This window comes from Pan troglodytes, chromosome 3, assembly GCF_028858775.2.
Source record: "Pan troglodytes isolate AG18354 chromosome 3, NHGRI_mPanTro3-v2.0_pri, whole genome shotgun sequence".
Lineage (NCBI taxonomy): Eukaryota > Metazoa > Chordata > Mammalia > Primates > Hominidae > Pan > Pan troglodytes.
The window spans coordinates 152,965,182-152,986,297 of record NC_072401.2 but is presented as its reverse complement, the minus strand read 5'-3'; the positions used below and the strand labels follow the sequence as shown (position 1 = coordinate 152,986,297).

Sequence of the window (21,116 nt, the reverse complement as noted above, 5' to 3'; positions counted from 1 at the left end):
CTTTGTGGGCTCCCAAATCTAGAAGTTTACTGTATCTTTTGGGTAATTTCATGTAACTATTGGTATTTATAATTTTAAATCACTTTAATGTCCTTCGGCTACCAAATATGTTCTTGATATCTAATGGGAAAGTTCTCCAGTGGCTTTGCAGAAAAAAAAAAAAAAGATGTTAGCTGGTGGGAAGGCTGCTAGCCCTGCTTGTGTCATGGAGAAATTGTTGAATATTTAGAGTAAAGGTTTTGTGCCTACCCACTGCTGAAGTTTCTGTTGCAATTTCCAGAGAAGAACAAATCTTTGATTGTTAAGAATGAATTCAGCTGTTTCCACGTTGTGTTTATATTCTTGGTTAAAGCCTTCAGCTTTATAACAGTAACTCCTTAAGAGCTGCCTATTTTTGAAAGACTCAGTTAAATGAGTGTTTAAAATGTTTTTTTAATTGGTAATTAAATAATTTATGCATTTTTATGAATTTACATTGTTTTGCCGTTATGTATATATTTGTTGCTTCATTATTATTTTCTCAACCATTGATTGAGTGTATTTTATTTTGGCTTAGACATCACTAGATATTTGGTGAAAAGCTAGAAATGTAATGATGTAGGAGCCTCTAAAGGGTCAAAGGAAGGCTTAGCTAACCTAAAACCTTTGATCAAGTGATACAAAGCTAAGAAATGGGTGGCTAGGGCATTCACATTTGAAAGATATGTATATATTTTTATATATAAAGATAAATATATATATTTTATATATATTTTATATAATATATATTTTATATAATATATTATATAATATATAATATATGATATATATTTTATATAAAATATATTATATAATATATTTTATATATTATATAATTTTTATATAATATAATTTTATATTTTATATAATATATATTTTTATATTTTATGTATATATATATTTTTGAGACAGAGTCTCGCTGTGTCACCCAGGCTGGAGTGCAGTGGTGTGATCTCGGCTCCCTGCAACCTCCACCTCTCGGGTTCAAGTGATTCTTCTGCCTCAGCCTCCTGAGTAGCTGGGACTACAGGCATGTGCCACCACGCCTGGCTTATTTTTTGTATTTTTTGTAGAGATGGGGTTTCACCATGTTAGCCAGGATTGTCTCGATCTGCTAACCTCGTGATTCGCCTGCCTCGGCCTCCCAAAGTGCTGGGATTACAGGCGTGAGCCACCGCACCTGGCCTGAAAGATACATTTTTTAAAGTTATCTGATGTGGAAAAAATCTTACAGTGTCACAACAATTTAAATAATTTATGTATTTTTATTAATAACATTCAAATTTTGCTTTTTAAAAAAAGTATCTGCCTCACTATTTCACATAAAGCCTTGGCTTCAAACTGACCTAATTTCTAGGTTTTTAGAAATGTCATTTAATTAATATTTTGATCATTTTCAGATGCTTAAAATATGTATTTGTTTTTACTTTTAAAATGACCACTATTATCCCTTATAGTAGTTTTATTTTAATCGCATAAAGAATGGAGAGAGACAAAATCGTGTTTCTCACCTTTTTTCTTTCCCTTCTGCCTTCTAAACACACTGATTTTTCGTATGTTTTGGAATTAATAGTTGGGTTTTATTTTTCACAGGAGAATATTGCAGTGGTTAATTGAGATGAATATGCTCTCGTTTGAAAATATCACATGTTGAGGTTAAGGCTCTTCCCAAATAGTCACATGCATGCACACACCCCCTTGTTTGTAACATTTGTTGCTAACCCAGTTCCAAATATTAGCTGCTTCTGGAACATTTGAATTTTTGTGCTGATTTTGATTGCCACATCATCAGTAGATATTAGACACCCATGCCGTGCAACTATCCCTTCTGACGAATTCAAAGTAAATTAGAAGGCTGGGTGTGGTGAATTGTGCTGCTATAACTATGCATGTGCAAGTATCTTTTCGGTATAATGACTTATTTTACCCTAAGGTGCCCAGCACAATGCCCGGAATAGCATAGGCATTAGATGTCTTGGTTGAAAATTAAGATTAACTCTTTTTTTTTTTTGAGATCGTCTTGCTCTGTCACCCAGGCTGGAGTGTAGTGTGTGATACCTAGGTAGATACCCAGGAGTGGGATTGCTGGATCAAATGGTGGTTCTACTTTTAGTTCTTTAAGGAATCTCCACACTGTTTTCCATAGTGGCTGTACTAGTTTACATTCCCACTAGCAGTGTCAAAGTGTTCCCTTTTCACTGCATCCATACCAACATCTATTAATATTTTTTGATTTTTTTATTATGGCCATTCTTGCAGAAGTAGAGGGGTATCACATTGTGGTTTTGATTTGCATTTCTCTGATAATTAATGATGTCGGGCATTTTTCATATGTTTGTTAGCCATTTATATATCTTCCTTTGAGAATTGTCTATTCATGCCCTTAGCCTAATTTTTGATGGGATTGTTTGTTTTTTACTTGCTGACTTGTTTGAGTTCCTTGTAAATTCTGGATATTAGTCCTTTGTTGGATGTATAGATTGTGAAGATTTTCTCCCACTTGTGGGTTGTTTACTCTGCTGATTATTTGTTTTGCTGTGCAGAAGCTTTTTAGTTTAATTAAGTCCCATCAAGAAAATTAGATTATATGTTCTGATGAGAACCAGCATACTGGAGTATTCAGTATATGTTTAGTTAAAAAAAAAAACTAATACTATAAATAGCAGATTTTTCTAGGTAGTGATAAGCTAGTATCTTTTCCCCTTCCCTTTTCTCCCTGAGAATTTTTTCATCTCTGGACAGAGGGCTTTTTCTTGGTGTTTTATGTTTTGTTTGTTTGTTTTTGAGACAGGGTCTTTCTCTGTTGCCCAGGCTGGGCTGTGGTGGTGCCATCCTGGCCCACTGCAGCCTCGAATTCCCAGGCTCAAGCCATCCCCCTGCCTCAGCATCCCAAGTAACTGGAACTACAGGCAGGCACGCACCACCACATCCAGTTAATTTTTTTTATTTTTTGTAGAGATAAGGGTCTCACTATGTTGCCCAGATTTGTTTCTTATTATATGTATAGACTCTAAATATGGACCTTGATGGACCTGCCTTTGATGTTCCTTTTTTGATATGACCAAATGATTCCTGTTTGAATTTCCACCCAGCTTCCTGTGTCCTACTTTCTCTTGCCAGGCAGTGTCCCCTGCCAGTCTCATGTCTGTGGCAGCAGCTTATACCAGGTTTTCCCCAAACGTTCATAAGGAAGTGTCCGAAGGGATGTGTCACCCCTTTGCATATATATAGTTTTTGAAACCAGGATGACCGGTTTGAGAAAATTCTTTTTTTTTTTTTTTTAAGAACTTCTCTTACATCTTTTAAAGTCATTGTTAAGTAGGGTGTAACTGGATGAGTCAGTTGTTTTTCAGAAACTTTTTCTTTACATATGATCTAAAGTATTTTATGGCATGGAATCTGAGCATGTCAAGAGGACTTCTTAAATTGCCTTAATTTTTTAAAATTTGCTGTAATTATTTTTTTAATTTAGGATTTGTGTGCAACATCATTCCAACATGTCCAACATGTATATGGCCTGAGAAGGAGATTATATTCTAATAGAGGAACTAATATGTAAAAACACCTCTCTGATAAAAGATTAAAAAAATATATAAATGTTCTAATTTTAAGAAAAGCAGAAATTCAAATCATAAGCTCTTTTCTTATCCACAGGCTTCTCACTAGACCATGAGCACCTATGAGCACCTATGGGCAGGGGCCATGTCCTAGTTAATCTTCTTTCCTTGGTGCCCAGCACAATGCCTGGAATAACATAGGCATTAGGTTTCTTGCTTGAAAATTAAGGTTAACTCTTTTTTTCTTTTTCTTTTTTTCTTTTTTTTTTTTTTTGAGACAGAGTCTCTCTCTGTCCACCAGGCTGGAGTGCAGTGGGGCGATCTGGGCTCACTGCACGCTCCGCCTGCTGGATTCACACCATTCTCCTGCCTCAGCCTCCCGAGTAGCTGGGACTACAGGCACCCGCCATCATGCCCGGCTAATTTTTTTCGTATTTTTAATAGAGACGAGGTTTCACCATGTTAGCCAGGATGGTCTCGATCTCCTGACCTCGTGATCCACCCACCTCAGCCTCCCAAAGCACTGGGAATATAGGCGTGAGCCACCGCGCCCAACCTTTTTTTTTTTTTTTTAAGATGGTCTTCCTTTGTCGCCTAGGCTGGAGTGCAGTGCACGATCTTGGCTCACTGCAACCTCTGCCTCTCAGGTTCAAGTGATTCTCATGCCTCAGCCTACCGGGTAGCTGGGATTACAGGCAGGTGCCACCACACCTGGCTAATTTTTGTATTTTTTGTTTCACCACATTGGCTAGGCTGGTCTTGAACTCCTGACCTGTGGCAATCCACCTGCCTCAGCCTCCCAAAGTGCTGGGATTAAAGGTGTGAGCCTCCATGCCCAGCTGAAAATTAAGGTTAACTCTTAACAGTTAGATGCACATTAATCGTTTGACGAAAAATGAAGAAATCATCAGCTAATAAGACAAAAGTTTAGCCAGGCACGGTGGCTCATGCCTGTGATCCCAGCACTTTAGGAGGCTGAGGTAGGCAGATCACCTGAGGTCAGGAGTTCGAGACCAGCCTGACCAACATGGTGAAACCCCATCTCTACTAAATTTACAAAAAATTAGCTGGGCGTTGTGGCGGGCACCTGTAATCCCAGCTACTCGGGAGGCTGAGGCAGGAGAATTGAAAAAGACAAAAGTTTGAAAAATCAGTCTGTAGTTGTTGTGGATGCTTGAAACTGAAACTACCATATATTTGTCTATATTTTATCGCTTATTTTTTTCCTGGCATTTAATAGACACCTCTTTAGACCTATGCTATCCTTTTTATGCCTTTTACCAACAAATAACTCCTAATCATAAAAATTATTCCTACTGGCTGGGGGCGGTGGCTCATGCCTGTAATCCCAGCACTTTGGGAGGCCGTGGTGGGTGGATCACTTGAGGTCAGGAGTGTAAGACCAGCCTGGCCAACTGGTGAAACCCCATCTCTACTAAAAATACAAAAAAACTAGCTGGGCGTGGTGGCGGGCACCTGTAATCCAAGCTACTTGGGAGGCTGAGGCAGGAGAATCGCTAAAACCCAGGAGGCAGAGGTTGCAGTAAGCCGAGATCATGCCACTGCACTCCAGCATGGGTGACAGAGCTGAGTGATCAAAAAAAAAAAAAAAAAAAAATTAATCCTACTATACTGCTACACATCTAGAAAAGAGAGGATTAGATTTTAGCCCTTTTTGTCTTTTTAGGTTTTCTATATAAACTCTTTCTATAGATCACTTAGATTGACTGTGAAGGAAAGATATAACCCCAGAAAAGTTTTATTCTGGTTATTAATTCCTTAGTTCATTCAATAGGTGTCCATTGAACACAATTATACATCAGACCCACAGTTCTTAATCTTTCTGTGTTCACATTTGAAGGGGTTAGATTCTGAGCTCATATGTTGCAGTAAATGCTACATTTCTTAGGTGCTGGGTTGACATGCACCATACCTCTTCCCAAACCAAGTTGTATCTGTTCCATGTCATGTAACATAACCCACTCAGACAAGTTCCATCTTAGTAAAATCACTGTATGTTACTGTATGTTATTGTATATTACACATGGTTTCAAATTTAGCAGCATACCAGTGAAGACTTTGTGCTGCTTGTTGCTTAGGAACTACCAGAGTCTTAACTTACGAAGAGACAGGTTCTAAAGAAAGTGTATAATGAGAAAACCAAATATGCAGAATTACTTCCAAAATTCTGTTAATTGATACTAAAAGTACAGTATTTATTGCCAATTTCAAGTGCCATGTTGAAGTACCATCTCTAAATAAGGTCAACCTGGCTAGTTTTCCATTAGAAGTGAGTGCTGTTCTTTAGTGAACACCAAATGCTCATCAAGATGACTTTTTATATTAAAAAAAAAAAAACCTATTTTAAACATTAGACCAGACACTTTTGATAAGATGTGCATACAGTGAGATGTAACTGGCAACTGAGTCCAACTAAACAAAACCAGCAGCAAAATTATCCCTGGGGATTTGCTTATTAAGTGGATTATAGGTGGAATAACTAGTACTATTTAAATTACAATATTTCTTTCTCTCTATGAGTAGAATTGAGTTCACATTAGTCCAGTAGTGGGCACATGTTACATGATACATTCTTTCTCCTTGAGAAGCTTGCAGTCTAGTTAGAGAGTCAAGACAGGAATGTGTGATTTAAAAAAAAAAAAAAAGAAGAATTGGGAAGGACAAGGCAACATATTCTGATTTTTAAACTGGCTGTAGTTATAAAGAACATAATTAAAAGTCTTTTCCAAGATCTTTGAACTTTTTTGTGGGATTTGTTTTTTAATAGAGTTAAATATGAAACTAAATATACATAGCTACTTGATCAGCATGCCCATTTCCTGGGAAACATCCTGAGAAGGATGACCTAAAGGAACAGAGGTCTGTGTTTTCAATGGGGGAAATATAGCGTTCACAAAGGCTTGTAGGTTTGTTTTGTTCTCTTGGTTTTGTTATTGCTTTGGCTTCATAGGAGATTGGGTATATGAGAAGTATGTGTTGTGAAACTCAGAATGATTGTAAATGGTAAATAATAATTTCAGCAGAAATGCAAATCATTTAAATTTATAAGGTAGGGTTATAATAACTATAGGTTAACCCACTGGTGATGGCAGGATAGTCCCAAAAATTTCAGCCATATATATTGTGAACAACAGAAATGTTTATATTGGAAAATGGGTAGGAAATTTAACATATCTTGAGACTCTGATACGTGCCCAGTACTATGATATATATTTCACAGAGTTTTCTTATTCAGTCTTAGCAACAAGCCAAAAGATAGGCACTAGTATCCTCATATTACAGATAAGGAAACAATTCCAGCAAGTAAGTAAATTGGCCAGCTCACACAAATAAGAAAACACCTCTAGCTGACTACAGATTCTGTACTCTTGCCGGGCGCGGTGGCTCACGCCTGTAATCCCAACACTTTGGGAGGCCGAGGCGGGCGGATCACGAGGTCAGGAGATCGAGACCATCCTGGCTAACATGGTGAAACCCCATCTCTACTAAAAATACAAAAAAATTAGCTGGTCGTGGCACCTGTAGTCCCAGCTGTGGGGAGGCTGAAGCAGGAGAATGGCGTGAACCCAGGAGGCGGAGCTTGCAGTGAGCCAAGATCATGCCACTGCACTCCAGCCTGGTGACAGAGCAAGACTCTGTACCAAAAAAAAAAAAAAAAAAAGGGCCGGGTGCAGTGGCTCACGCCTGTAATCCCAGCACTTTGGGAGGCCGAGGTGGGCAGATCACGAGGTCAGGAGATCAAGACCATCCTGGCTAACATGATGAAACCCCATCTCTACTAAAAATACAAAAAATTAGCTGGGCATGATGGCGATCGCCTGTAGTCCCAGCTACTCGGGAGGCTGAGGCAGGAGAATGGCATGAACCTGGGAGGCGAAGCTTGCAGTGAGCCGAGATTGCGCCACTGCACTCCAGCCTAGGTGACAGAGCAAGACTCCATCTCAAAAGAAAAAAAAAAGAACAGATTCTGTACTCTTCTGACAGTCATGCTGCCCCAGTGGGTATATCATGCTTTCTACTTACATGCCTTGTACAGGGGAACACCTCTTTTTAAAACCATCAGATCTTCCAGACTTATTCACTATCATGAGAACAGCACAGGAAAGACCCACCCCCATAATTCAATCACCTCCCACCAGGTTCCTCCCATGACACATGAGAATTGTGGAAGTTAAAATTCAAGATGAGATTTGGGTGGGGACACAGCCAAACCATATCATTTCACCCCTGGCCCCTCCCAAGTGTCATGTCCTCACATTTTAAAACCAATCATGCCTTCGTAAGAGTCCCCCAAAGTCTTAATTCATTTCAGTATTAACTCAAAAGTTCACAGTCCAATGTCTCATCTGAGACAAGGCATGTCCCTTCCGCCTATGAACCTGTAAAATCAAAAGCAAGTTAGTTACTTCCTAGATACAATGGGCGTACAGGCATTGGGTAAATACAGCCATTCCAAATGGGAGAAATTGGCCAAAACAAAGGGGCTACAGTCCCCATGCAAGTCTGAAATCCAGCGGGGCAGGTCAAATCTTAAAGCTCCAAAACGATCTCCTTTGACGCCAGGTCCAAAATGATCCAGGTCATGCTGATGCAAGAGGTGGGTTCCCATGGTCTTGGGCAGCTCCACCCCTGTGGCTTTGCAGGGTATAGCCTCCCTCCCAGCTGCTTTAACAGCTGGCGTTGAGTGTCTGCGGCTTTTCCAGGAGCACAGTGCAAGCTGTCAGTGGATCTACTGTTCTGGGGTCTGGAGGACAGTGGCCCTATTCTCCCAGCTCCACTAGGCGATGCCCCAGTAGGGACTCTGTGTTGGGGCTCCGACCCCACATTTCCCTTCTGCACTGCCCTATCAGAGGTTCTCCTTGAGAGCCCCACCCCTGCAGCAAACTTCTGCCTGGACATCCAGGTGTTTCCATAAATCCCCTGAAATCTAGATGGAGGTTCCCAAACCTCAATTCTTGACTTCTGTGCACTTGCACGCTCAACACCACGTGGAAGCTGCCAAGTCTTGGGGCTTGCACCCTCTGAAGCCACGGACCAAGCTCTACGTTGGCCCCTTTCAGCCACAGCTGGAGTGGCTGGGAGGCAGGGCACCAAGTCCCTAGAGTGCACACAGCAGAGGAACCCTGGGCCTAACCCATGAAACCATTTTTTTCTCCTAGGTCTCAGGGCCTGTGATGGGAGGAGCTGCCATGAAGACCTGTGACATGCCCTGGAGACATTCTCCCCATAGTGTCTTGGGGATTAACATTTGGCCCCTTGTTACTTATGCAAGTTTCTGCAGCCATTTTGAATTTCTCCTCAGAAAATGGGATTTTCTCTTTTATCACATTGTCAGGCTGCAAATTTCCCCAACTTTTATGCTCTGCTTCCCTTATAAAATTGAATGCCTTTAAAAGAACCCAAGTGACTTTTTGAATGCTTTGCTGCTTAGAAATTTCTTCTGCCAAAGGCCCTAAATCATCTCTCTCAAGTTCAGAGTTCCACAAATCTCTAGGGCAGATGCAAAATGCCACCAGTCTCTTTGCTAAAACATAACAAGAGTCACCTTTGCTCAAGTTCCCAACAAGTTCCTCATCTCCATCTGAGAACACCTCAGCCTGGTTTTCATTATCCATATCATTATCAGCATTTTGGGCAAAGCCATTCAGCAAGTCTCTAGGAAGTTCCAAACTGTCCCACATTTTCCTGTCTTCTTCTGAACCCTCCAAACTATTCCAACCCCTGCCTGTTACCCAGTTCCAAAGTCGCTTCCACATTTTGGGGTATCTACAGCAGCACCCACTCTACTAGTACCAATTTACTGTATTAGCCTGTTTTCACACTGCTGATAAAGACATACCCGAGACTGGGCAGTTTACAAAAGAAAGTTTTGTAAACTTTCTTTTTGGACTCACAGTTCCACATGGCTGGAGAGGCCTCACAATCACAGCAGAAGGTGAAAAGCACATCTCACAAGGCGACAGACAAGAGAATATTGTTTGTGCAAGGGAACGCCTCTTTTTAAAACCATCAGATCTCATGAGACTTATTCACTATCGTGAGAACTACACAGGAAAAACCTGCCCCCATAATTCAGTCACCTCCAACCAGGTTCATCCCACGACACGGAATTGTGGGAGTTACAATTCATGATGAGATTTGGGTGGGGACACAGCCAAACCATATCACTGAGTGACTTAAAACAACAGAAACTTGGCCGGGCGTGGTGGCTCACACCTGTAATCCCAGCACTTTGGGAGGCCAAGGCGGGCAGATCACGAGGTCAGGAGATCGAGACCATCCTGGCTAGCACAGTGAAACCCTGTCTCTACTAAAAATACAAAAAATCAGCTGGGCATGATGGTGGGTGCCTGTAGTCCCAGCTGCTTGGGAGGCTGAGGCAGGAGAATGGTGTGAACCCGGGAGGCAGAGCTGGCAGTGAGCCGAGATCACACCACTGCACTCCACCCTGGGCGACAGAGCGAGACTCTGTCTAAAAATTAAAAAAACAAAAAACAAAAACAAAAACAGAAACTTACTGTCTCACAGTCTTGGAAGCTGGAAGTCTGAAATCAAGGTGTCAGCAGGGCTATGCCCCCTCTGAAACTCACAGGTGATTTCTTCCTTGCCTATTAGCTTATGGAGGTTGACCAGCAGTCTTTGGTGTACCTTGGTTTGGCTCTTCAGATGGCCATCTTCTAAGAAACCAGTTATGTTGGATTGGGGCCCATCCAACTCCAGTATGACCTTATCTTAACTAATTACATCTGTATTGACTCTATTTTCAAGTAAGATCACATTCTGAAGTCCTACTGGTAAGGACATCAACATTTCTTTTTGAGGGAGGATATGCTTCAACCTGTAACACCTTCCGTGTTCCACCCCAATCAATACATCTTCCTTCTCAAAAAAAGAAACAAAGGATGTTTTAAATTCATAATATCATCCCTGCCAAATCAGTGGTAGTGAGCAAGGAGATTGTGATGTATTCACTAAGAGGGCTGTTACCCCTTCCATATTAAGATTGAGTATCCCTAATCCGAAATCCAGAATGCTTCAAAATTTGAAATTTTTTGAGCAGTAGTAACATAATGTTCAAAGGAAATGCTCATTATGTCATTTCAGATTTCAGATTTTTGGATTAGGGATACTTAACTGGTAAGTATACAATGCAAATATTCCAAAATAAAAAGAAATCCTAAATAATTCTGGTCCCAAGCATTTTGGATGAGGGACATTCCGCCTCTACCTTATACTAATTCTTTTTTCATGTAGCTGTTTTACAGAAAGCCTTTAAGCACTCTTTAAAAAATCAGTATTACTGTAAACAGTTGTATCTTTATATTACAGTCCTCGCTTTAAGGTATCAGAGACCTCCTAGAGCTTAATCTTTCCCTCTGTATAACACAATAGTATTGTCTTAGTCAATTTTGTGCTCCTATAATACCACAAAATGGGTAATTTATAATGAACAGAAATTTATTGGCTCATGGGTATGGAGGCTGGGAAGTCCAAGATTGAGAGGCTGGTATCTGGAGAGGGTCTTCTTGTTGCCGTGTCATCCCATGGTGAAAGGCAGAAGAGCAAGAGAGGAAGCAGGGTGTTGGGTAGGAGGGGAGAAAGGGAGAGAAAGAAGGGGGAGAGAGAGACAGGGAGTCTGGGAAGGGAGAGGGGAAAGTCTCACAAGATTATTTTATTTTTAGGTGGTGATGTTTTAAATTCTAATCTTAAGAAGAAATGCTGTTGTTCCTTAGGTCAAATTGACTATATAGATTATGTACTTTGATGTGATATATGAAGATAGGAATTTCAGTGTCAAACACAAAAGAGCCATAAGGAATAAAGTTCTTTTGAGTGCCATGTAATGCTGTCTAATTACGAGTGGTATCCAGATTTTCACTGGAAGATACAGTATGTAAGTAGCTATGAAAGCAATTTTAAGGCAAAATTTTACTTACACTGCAAATATATTTCCCATAAAACAAATTAAAGGCAAGTTTTAAAAATTTCTTTAATTTTTGATTTTTAAAGAGGATAGGCCAGTAAATAATGTATCAAACTTGTGGCTTAGCACCATATTGAATCCCAGAAATGACTTGGCCTTATGAATGGCTCTTTTCAAAAGGATTAATGAATGTATAATAAGTTTTCTTTCTTTTTCTAGCCAAGGACCCTTGTCATCCATTAGAGCGGTAATCAAGAGATGTAAGTTTGTTTTTTCTTTCTCTATATTTTCCTCTGTAATAATTTTAAGTGATGATTTAGATTTCCAGCAGGTGATTGTATTTGACGAATCTACAAAGAACCCAAGAGTAGCTTCTCCTAAGAGGTATTAAAGCATTTCAGACAAACAGCTACTTTTCAGCCTATATTTATTGATAAGCCGGTTTCTCAGAACTGTGTTTTTCTCTTGCAGAACAAAGCTGGGGTTTTTTTTCCTTAATCCCAAATGTGATACTATAAAGCTGTTTTTTTTTTTAATTTGCCTCTCTAGTTAGTTTCTGTGATCTAATATAAATTTTATGTAGCGGCCGGGTGCGGTGGCTCATGCCTGTAATCCCAGCACTTTGGGAGGCCAAGGCAGGCGGATCACGAGGTCAGGAGATCAAGACCATCCTGGCTAACACGGTGAAACCCTGACTCTACTAAAAATACCAAAAATTAGCCGGGCGTAGTGGCAGGCACCTGTAGTCCCAGCTACTTGGGAGGCTGAGGCAGGAGAATGGCGTGAACCCGGGAGGCAGAGGTTGCAGTGAGCCGAGATCGCGCCACTGCACTCCAGCCTGGGCGACAGAGCGAGACTCCGTCTCAAAAAAAAAAAAAAAAAAAAAAAAAATTATGTAACCATTTTCTAGAGTTAGAGATATCTAACAGGTTTAAGAAATATTAAATCCTGGCAGGCACGGTGGCTCATGCCTGTAATCCCAGCACTTTTTTGGGGGCTGAGGCAGGTGGATCACCTGAGGTCAGGAGTTCCAAGACCAGCCCAACCAACATGGTGAAACCTCGTCTCTACTAAAAATACAAAAATTAGCTGGGCGTGGTGGCAGGCACCTGTAATCCCAGCTACTCGGGAGGCTGAGGCAGGAGAATGGCTTGAACCCAGGAGGTGGAGGTTGCAGTGAGCCAAGATTGTGCCACTGCACTCCAGCCTGGGCAACAAGAGCAAAACTCTGTCTCAAAGAAAAGAAAAAAGAAGTATTAAATCCTGTTCCTTTTGGTTCATTTGTTTCTACAGGTACTTTTCACAATATATTTTTTAACTGTATAAGTGCCTATAAAGATGGGCTTATACTACCATATCAAGATAGAAGTGCTAAGAGTAGAATTCCCATCAGAAAGGAACATTTCTATTTTCTGTCCTTATCTCTTGGTTAAAACTTCAAAACTTGCTATTAGTGTGGTATTTTAACACTTTTTTAAATAAAAGGCTCTGGAAAGATCTCTTTAAAAATAGAACATGGATTACCTGTGTTAGAAAAGGATAAAGATAGGATTTTAGATGTTCTTTGCATTATTTGAGCTGAGGTTACCACCCCGAGGAGAATGTGCCCTATTTTTAGAAACATAACTTGGTTGTTTTTCCCCCTCTGATACATAGTCTCTCACTGTCGCCCAGGCTGGACTGCAGTGGCGCGATCTTGTCTCGTTGCTACCTCCACCTCCTAGGCTCAAGCAATTCTCCTGCCTCAGCCTCTTGAGTAGCTGGGATTACAGGCACCCACCACCATGCCCGGCTAATTTTTGTATTTTTAGTAGAGATGGGATTTCACCACATTGGTCAGGCTGGTCTCCTGACCTCAAGTGATTTGCCCGCCTTGGTCTCCCAAAGTGCTAGGATTACAGGTGTGAGCCACCATGCCCATTATGAATTTAGGATATTCACAGGTCATGAAGAATATGCATTTGAACAATTCCAGTGAAAATTTTACAAGCTGACAATACAGAAAAATATGCCATGTTTCCCCACTCCATTTTTTTTCTTTATTGGTGAACTATAAATATGTGGGAATGCTATGGTATAAGATGAAGAGAATTCAGATATAAAAATGAAAAATTCTTGATAGCCTTTCATGCCTTATAACCCTTGGGTTGTGGGTGGCAGGCGATGACGGGCAGAGAGATAATTTAAATACAAAATTAGGATCTAGAACTTAGGCAAGAATTTATTGGCTGGAGATATAACTTAGAGTAATCACTGTTATAAGCAAAATCCTGGAAGTAGCCAAACATGTAGGGAGAAAGTACACAGGATAGGAAAGATGAGAAGGGATAGAATCTTGGAGACGCTGACGTCTGAGGACAAGCTATGCCTTCAAGAGGCATAAGGCAAAAATGCATGACCCAATGAACCCAGCCCTGCTGTGAAAGGCCTCCTTTCACTGAGTCATATCTGTGGGCTCCTGCACTTTGTTCCCTGGCTTCTTGCCTTAATTCCCTTGGATTTCAGGACTTTTTTGTTAGGGAATCACAATCTGTGCCTGACTTCCCATGGATCCCCCAAGATGGATCTTGCTCACCTAGAGGCCCCTATGCTGTGCAAGGCACAGCGAAGACATGGGCAATAAAAGCTAAAAAGGGATGGTCAGAGTAAAAAAAAAAAAAAAAAAACACAGGACACAGCTGTGTTTTAGAGGTCAAAGGAGAAGATTTTAAAAGGAACAGGTGAATCACCAATAGCTCTTAATACTAAAGCCAGGCCAAGCAAAAGGTGCTGAGAACAGGTTATTGTGTCTGGCACTTAGGAGGTCAATTGAGACCCACGAGAGAGCAGTTTCAGTAAATACTGAAGTTGGAAGCCACACTTCAATTTCAACAATGAATAGAATATGTGGAAGTTGGGGCGGCTAGGGTAGCCTACTCTTCTATGAAATTTGGTGGTGAACAGGAGAGATATGGACTGTAATTTGAGAAGGAGGCAGAGTTAAGGAAAGAGGAGATCTGACTATGCTTAGGATGAGGAAGCATGAAGACATTTGTAGGCAGCAGGGAAGCAGTCAGTGGAGGGATCAGACTGGAGCCATGAAAGAAGAGAAAACGGTGAAACAGGGCCCTAGCAGAGAGAGGAAGGAGGATATGAAACAAAGGGAAAAACCTTGCTTTGAGGTAGCTGGTGTTTTTTGGTTTTTAACTCAGTTGTCTTTTAATTCTTCTGTCAGTCGCTTTGTAAACACTAAAGAAATACTTGTATTCCTGATGTTTAGGCAAGAAGGCCAAACAGATCCTTTCATGATAACATATAAATACAGAATCAGTAACAATTGTGCCATTCCCTTTTGTTTTCTTCTTTTTGCCTATTCTATAAGAAAAAGCTGTAAATAATTTTTATCTTAGCCAGCCCATTAAAATGTGTGTGTTACTATCCCATACTCAGTCATCTAACCCTGGCAAGCGGAAAGACTTTATCCCATTGTTAAAGTGATATTCTTTAACTGGTTGTAGTTCAACTTATTTCATAATGATTCTGGTTCCAGTCAAGCCTTGGGGTCCTTTTCTTTGCATGTATTCTTGTGAATCCTGAGTATTTTTGGTAAAGTGTTTTGATGTATCCTAATTGGATACATCTAGAATTTTATGTTCTTCCTTTCATTAACTTTTTAAGAGAAAATTATTTTCTGAAATTCAGACTTAGTTAATATTGTTTACCTACCATAAGTCAGGAACTGTTTCCATACATTATAAAATAACACTGTGCATGGTAGGTGTTGACCCATTTTACATGTGGTAGTGAAACTGAGTCCCAGAAAGGTTAAGTGGCTTCACAAGGTAGAGCCAAGATACGAACCTTGTTTCCTGACTTCAAGGCCATTGAGCTTTCCACTCCAGAGACATTCTTGTTATCATGTCAAATGCATCTAACTCTTATACCCTGTCCCAAACAAATGTAGTCAGTAAGTTTCTTATATTATTGTGATTTTCATTGATCTTTCATTCTTAGTTCATTGATCATTCATTCATAGTTCTATAGCAAGGGTATTTATAATTAATAATCCTTCTATGTGTTTATTTCTTCTGACATCATTTTATTGATAATTTTGAATTATTTAGATCAAGACTAGCTAGCATCCCACTTTCCTGGCTCCACACAGCGTTAAACTGCTTCAAGAAACAAACTGCTCCTAGCCTTGCTCCTAAAGGGCTGTTGGACCTGGGGTAATTCATTTAACCCCTCTGTATCTCAGTCTCCTCCTCTGTGAAGTTTGAGTAGGACGATCGCTGAGGGCCTTTCCAGGCTTGTGATCCTGCTGGAATTCGAGAAGATTCTTTATTGGTGGTAATACTGCACATCTACATCTCAACTTTAACATGAATATGTTTTGTATTTAGAATTTAACCACTTGAACTCGAAAAGTTTGAAAATAGGCCAGGCACTGTGGCTCACACCTATAATCCCAGCACTTTGGGAGGCTGAGGCGGGCGGATCACCTGAGGTCAGGAATTCGAGACCAGCCTGGCCAACATGGTGAAACCCCATCTCTACTAAAAATACAAAAATTAACCCGGCGCAGTGGTGGGCACCTGTAATCCCAGCTACTAGGAAGGATGAGGCAGGAGAATCGCTTGAACCTGGAAGGCAGAGGTTCCAGTGAGCCAAGGTCGTGCCACTGCACTCCAGCCTGGGCGACAGAGAGAGACCCCAGCTCAAAAAAAAAAAGAAAGAAAGAAAAAGTTTGAAAATAATTCTGTAAAATGATAGGATAACTCTAACTGAAAATACTGCCTTTATTCTGTGGCATTAACCCAAAACGTACCAGACTAGCAGCTTGTGGCAGAGAGGTAAAATGGGACATGCTTATCTATATGGGCAATCTGGCAAATTCGATTTTCCTGGCAACTACAGCAAATTTGTTTAATCTGGGAAAGTGAGAATGAAATGTATAAGCAGATAGTTGAGAAATTAGCACAAAGAGCATGAGACAACACATGAAAATCTGCAGTGAAAACCAAAAGTGTTTGTAGCTATTAATCTTGTTCAGCACTGACAGAAGGTGTCAGTTTTTCCAGAAGGATCAAGAGAGAAAAGAAAGATTTCATAGATAAGTGAATGTGAAAAAAACCAGACAAGGAGAGGGGAAAGCAGTGATTCTTGAAGGATGTGCAGAAGGACATCTGTACGTACGACTGCAAGACCCCTCCATGTTCTTCAGCGGCAGTGCCACTCTGCTGCCAGGGGGCCTGCTGTGAATGACCTCTGGTGTGAACGGGCAGAATCAAGTTAAAATTGCTGATTTTAAACAATGTAGATCGACTACTGAATTACCTTTTAAGTACTATTCATACTTTAAAATCAATACTTATTGAAGTAGCAAATTGATTTTGCAAAATAGTTTTTAGATTTTTTAAAACCGTTGTTAAAAACTGCAGACAGGCCAGGCATGTAATCCTAGGCTCATGCCTGTAATCCTAGCACTTTAGGAGGCCAAGGTGGGCGGATCACTTGAGGTCAGGAAGTCGAGACCAGTCTGGGCAGCATAGCAAAACCCCGTTTCTACAAAAGATACGAAAAGGAGCCAGGTGTGGTCGTGCATGCCTGTAGTCCCAGCTACTCAGGGGGCTGAGGCAGGAAGATCGCTTGAGCCAGGGAAGTCGAGGCTGCAGTGAGCCAATATTGTGCCACCGCACTCCAGCCTGGGTGACAGAGCAAGACCTTGTCTCAAAAAAATTAAAAAAAAAAGCCCTACAAGCGGGTTTTTCAACTGGTTATGTGTGTGGATATCCTGGTCTGCACAGACAAATCTTTGCGGCAGTATTTCTTTACTCTCTGAATCTGTGGATCATCAACTTTCCTTTTCCATTTAAGTGTGCATAGCAGGGAAAAACAGTGGTATGGCAAGACAGTCATGCTCCTGAATTCCTTTTAAAGCTTAGGCAACTAGGTTCACTCTTTTCTCTTCCTTTCCTCTTCTATAACCCCTTCTTTTTTTCCCTTAGCACTCATGAATAGTACACAGCAAAAATGCCCCGTGGAAGAGGTATGTTTGTGACGATAACATGAAGTCTTTTAAAAGTGTTATCCCTGCTGATTTCAGCATTAGTGATGGTGGTGATGTGATTGTAGCAAACTTGAATGGGCCTCTGACTTAATGAAACCATCCTTACAAATCAGACACACCATGCAGAGCTCTAGCCTCCCTGTCAGCTTGGTTTAGCTCTTGATAAAAATGTTAATAGTCAGTCAAACCAGTTGATGATATGAATATGAGGACATCCTCCAAGTAGAAACCCAGGGGTTTTGGTTTCAGATGTTAGAGGTTTGCTTTGCCAACCCAGCAGAGGTTCACCTGTTACGGCTCCAATCCAGCCTAAACTTCATTCCCACCTTCCACTTCCACCCCTGCCTCCCCCAGTTTTGACAGCCTCCTTGTTCAGAGGGGAAAGATCTACGCTTCCAATCTTTTCAAATAGGAAGAATTGAACAAGTTGAGTATTACAGAGATATGAGAGCAACTGGTTAAAATAGTTTATATCTGAAACAAATTTCCTTTGTGCACAGATCTTTACACTATAGTATTAGAAGATTTTTTTCCCCAAAGAGATCTTTAGAATATGTTCCTTGAAAAATAGAGGTAGGCTGGGCGTGGTGGCTCATGCCTGTAATCCCAGCACTTTGGGAGGCTGAGGTGGGAGGATCACAAGGTCAGGAGATCAAGACCATCCTGGCTAACACAGTGAAACCCCATCTCTACTAAAAATACAAAAAAAAAAAAAAAAAAATAGCCGGGCATGGTGGCAGGCACCTGTACTCCCAGCTACTCAGGAGGCTGAGGCAGGAGAATGGCATGAACCCGGGAGGCGGAGCTTGCAGTGAGCCGAGATGGCGCCACTGCACTCCAGCCTGGGCGACAGAGCGAGACCCCATCTCAGGAAAAAAAAAAAAAAAAAGAAAAAGAAATAAAGAAAAATAGAGGTAATAGTCTCTATTACATAAAAATTGTAAAATTGACCCCATGTGGGTCGGGTGCAGTGGCTCACACCTGTAAAGCCAGCACTTTGGGAGGCCAAGGCGAGTGGATCACAAGGTCAGGAGATCGAGACCATCCTGGCTAACACAGTGAAACCCCGCATCTACTAAAAATATAAAAAATCAGCCAGGCATGGTCGCGGGCGCCTGTAGTCCCAGCTACTCTGGAAGATGAGGCAAGAGAATGGTGTAAACCCAGGAGGCAGAGCTTGCAGTGAGCCAAAATCGCGCCACTGCACTCCAGCCTGGGCGACAGAGTGAGACTCTGTCTCAAAAAAAAAAAAAAAGAAAATAAAATGACCCCATATGTGATATGTTCCAGATTATCTGATTAAAACTTAGTTTACTTTATAAAGTAAAATTTTGGAAAAAATTTAAACTATCAAGCTTAAGGACTTGAGTTTGAGACTTAAGGAAAAAGTCAGTGCTGCATATACAATAATATGTGCTATAAACAAGTTTATAAAAGTGATTTGAACACCTTTTACATTAATTATTATATCTTAGTTTAAGTAATAAAAGGCTGGGCATAGTGGCTCATGCCTGTAATCCCAGCACTTTGGGAAGCCCAGGCAGGAGGATCGCTTGAACCCAGGAGCTTGAGACCAGCAACATGGCGAAACCTCATCTCTACAAAACATACAAAAAATTACCAGGGCATGGTGTCATGTGCCTGTAGTCCCAGCTACTTGGGAGGCTGAGGAAGGAGGATCACTTGAGCCTGGGAACTTGAGGCTGCATTGAGCCCTGAACATCATGTCACTGCTCTCCAACCTGAGCAACAGAGTGAGACCCTGTCTCAAAATTAATAAAACAACTTAAAGGTTATAAAATGTCACATAAGTTAGACAAAAGTTGAAAATTTGACCAGTTTCATTCTACAATAGATTTATAAACAAACATCACAAAAGCATAGTCATATAGATTGGAATTGATATTTAAAATTTTTTCTGCCCATTGTTACTTCATGTCATCATCTTAATGCTCCAACCATGCAATTTATATTTAATAGCTGTCTTCTTTTCTCTGTTCATTCTTCAAACTATTTTCACAACTACAGAATGTTCTTTGGGGAGTTTTTGAAATCTATGTATTATGCAATCTCTAATATATAACCATAATTAACTTTATGCTAATAAAATGATTGTTTTGATTTACTTTTTTTTAAGGATATTAAAATTCATACATTCTATATGATGTCAAGTATAAGCTTTTTCCAATTGTGTACTTTGTAAAAATTCAAACCCTTACCAAACATACTAATTTTGTACTATACCAGTTTATTCCTTCTTCAACAGCTTCTCGGACTTCTATTCAGAGTGAACTTCATCGAGATAGAAGGTATGGTTATATTTATAATGGAGGACATATATTAGACTAATAATTGAGTAAAAGTGTGTTATCAGGTAGCAAATTAAATGTTTCACTTTCATAAGCAATGTATTCTTGTATTCTGCTTCATCAATATATCTCCTGAATTAACTTATAAGTTTGAAAGATGATTTTGCTTGAGAGAAGGAGTGATACAGGCTTGAAAATGTTCTTTTGAGTATAGTTATTTATTGAAGTTGATTTTTTAAATGTTTATTAAACAACTGTTACATGTAAAGCATTGTAACTGCTTCAGAGAAATGCTTTGTACCTCATGCTACTTACTACATGTTGCCTAACCAAATGGATGGATGACAGGATAGAAAATTGAATGGAAGGATAAAGAAAGGAAAAGAGGAGGTAGGCACAATGAATAAAGGCTGGATGGCTTTTTGGAAAAAGGAAGGGAAAAGAGAAGGGAGGAAAGATAATATTTGGGTAGATAGAAGGACCAGTGGACAGATGGACAATAGAATGGACAGAAGGATGGATGGACAAATGGCTAAATGGATGGATAGATTTTTTTTTTACATTACATCATGACATTCAATCAGATAGAGAGGTTTTCATAAGTCATGGTCCCTGCTGTCAAATTGCTTACAGTATAGTATAGAATAATGAAGGACTTTAGAGTCAGAACCAAATTCAAATCCTGACCGCCACTTTCCTACCATGTGACCTTGGATGACAAGCTGCTTAATCTCTCTAGCTTCTTTATCCCAGCTTTAAAATGGTGCTAATCATACCTACATCACAAGGTTGTCATAAGAATTAATATACATATGATGCTTAATGTTTATTAACTAATAACTCTTACTATTTAGACAAAAGCTATAAGCAAAGGTTCTTAGGAAGTGCAGTTCAAATTTTATCAATGATCAAGTTCTACTGTTTCACAATGTAGCATGAGTATGTGTAATGCATAATTTTGAGAATGACAGTGCTTTTTTGTTTTTATTTTCCATAGAGTGCTAGAGAAAGGCAGAGCAGGTATTATCATCCATGTATGTTCCATGAGAAAACTGAGTTTTCCAATCAAAACTTGATTGATTTGTTCAGGGTCACACAGTTGGTGTTTGTTAGGAAATCAGGTTTAAGAGAAAATTTAAACATGCTCCAGGCACAGTGCCTTACACCTTTAATCCCAACACTTTGGAAGGATTGCTTGAGGCCAGGAGTTCGAAACCTGCCTGAGCAAGATAGTGAGC

The 21,116-nt window shown here is 40.2% G+C and overlaps 1 protein-coding gene across 35 annotated transcripts in view; it reads left to right on the top strand.

Moving 5' to 3' along the window:
* Positions 1-21,116, top strand: part of SH3D19 (SH3 domain containing 19) — a 277,157-nt gene that overhangs the window by 198,754 nt on the left and 57,287 nt on the right. For 26 of the 35 annotated variants that reach the window (XM_063809097.1, XM_063809086.1, XM_063809096.1 and 23 more), the window contains 2 exons: positions 11,740-11,780; positions 19,836-19,878. Coding sequence is in view for 15 of the 35 variants with exons in the window: in XM_009448407.5 (XP_009446682.2) it covers positions 11,740-11,780; positions 19,836-19,878 (84 nt within the window). In the remaining 20 variants the exon portion in view is untranslated. Of the gene's footprint in view, positions 1-11,739; positions 11,781-17,507; positions 17,549-19,835; positions 19,879-21,116 lie in introns of all 35 variants that reach the window. The other 9 variants (XM_063809079.1, XM_063809077.1, XM_063809076.1 and 6 more) reach the window with 1 other exon arrangement.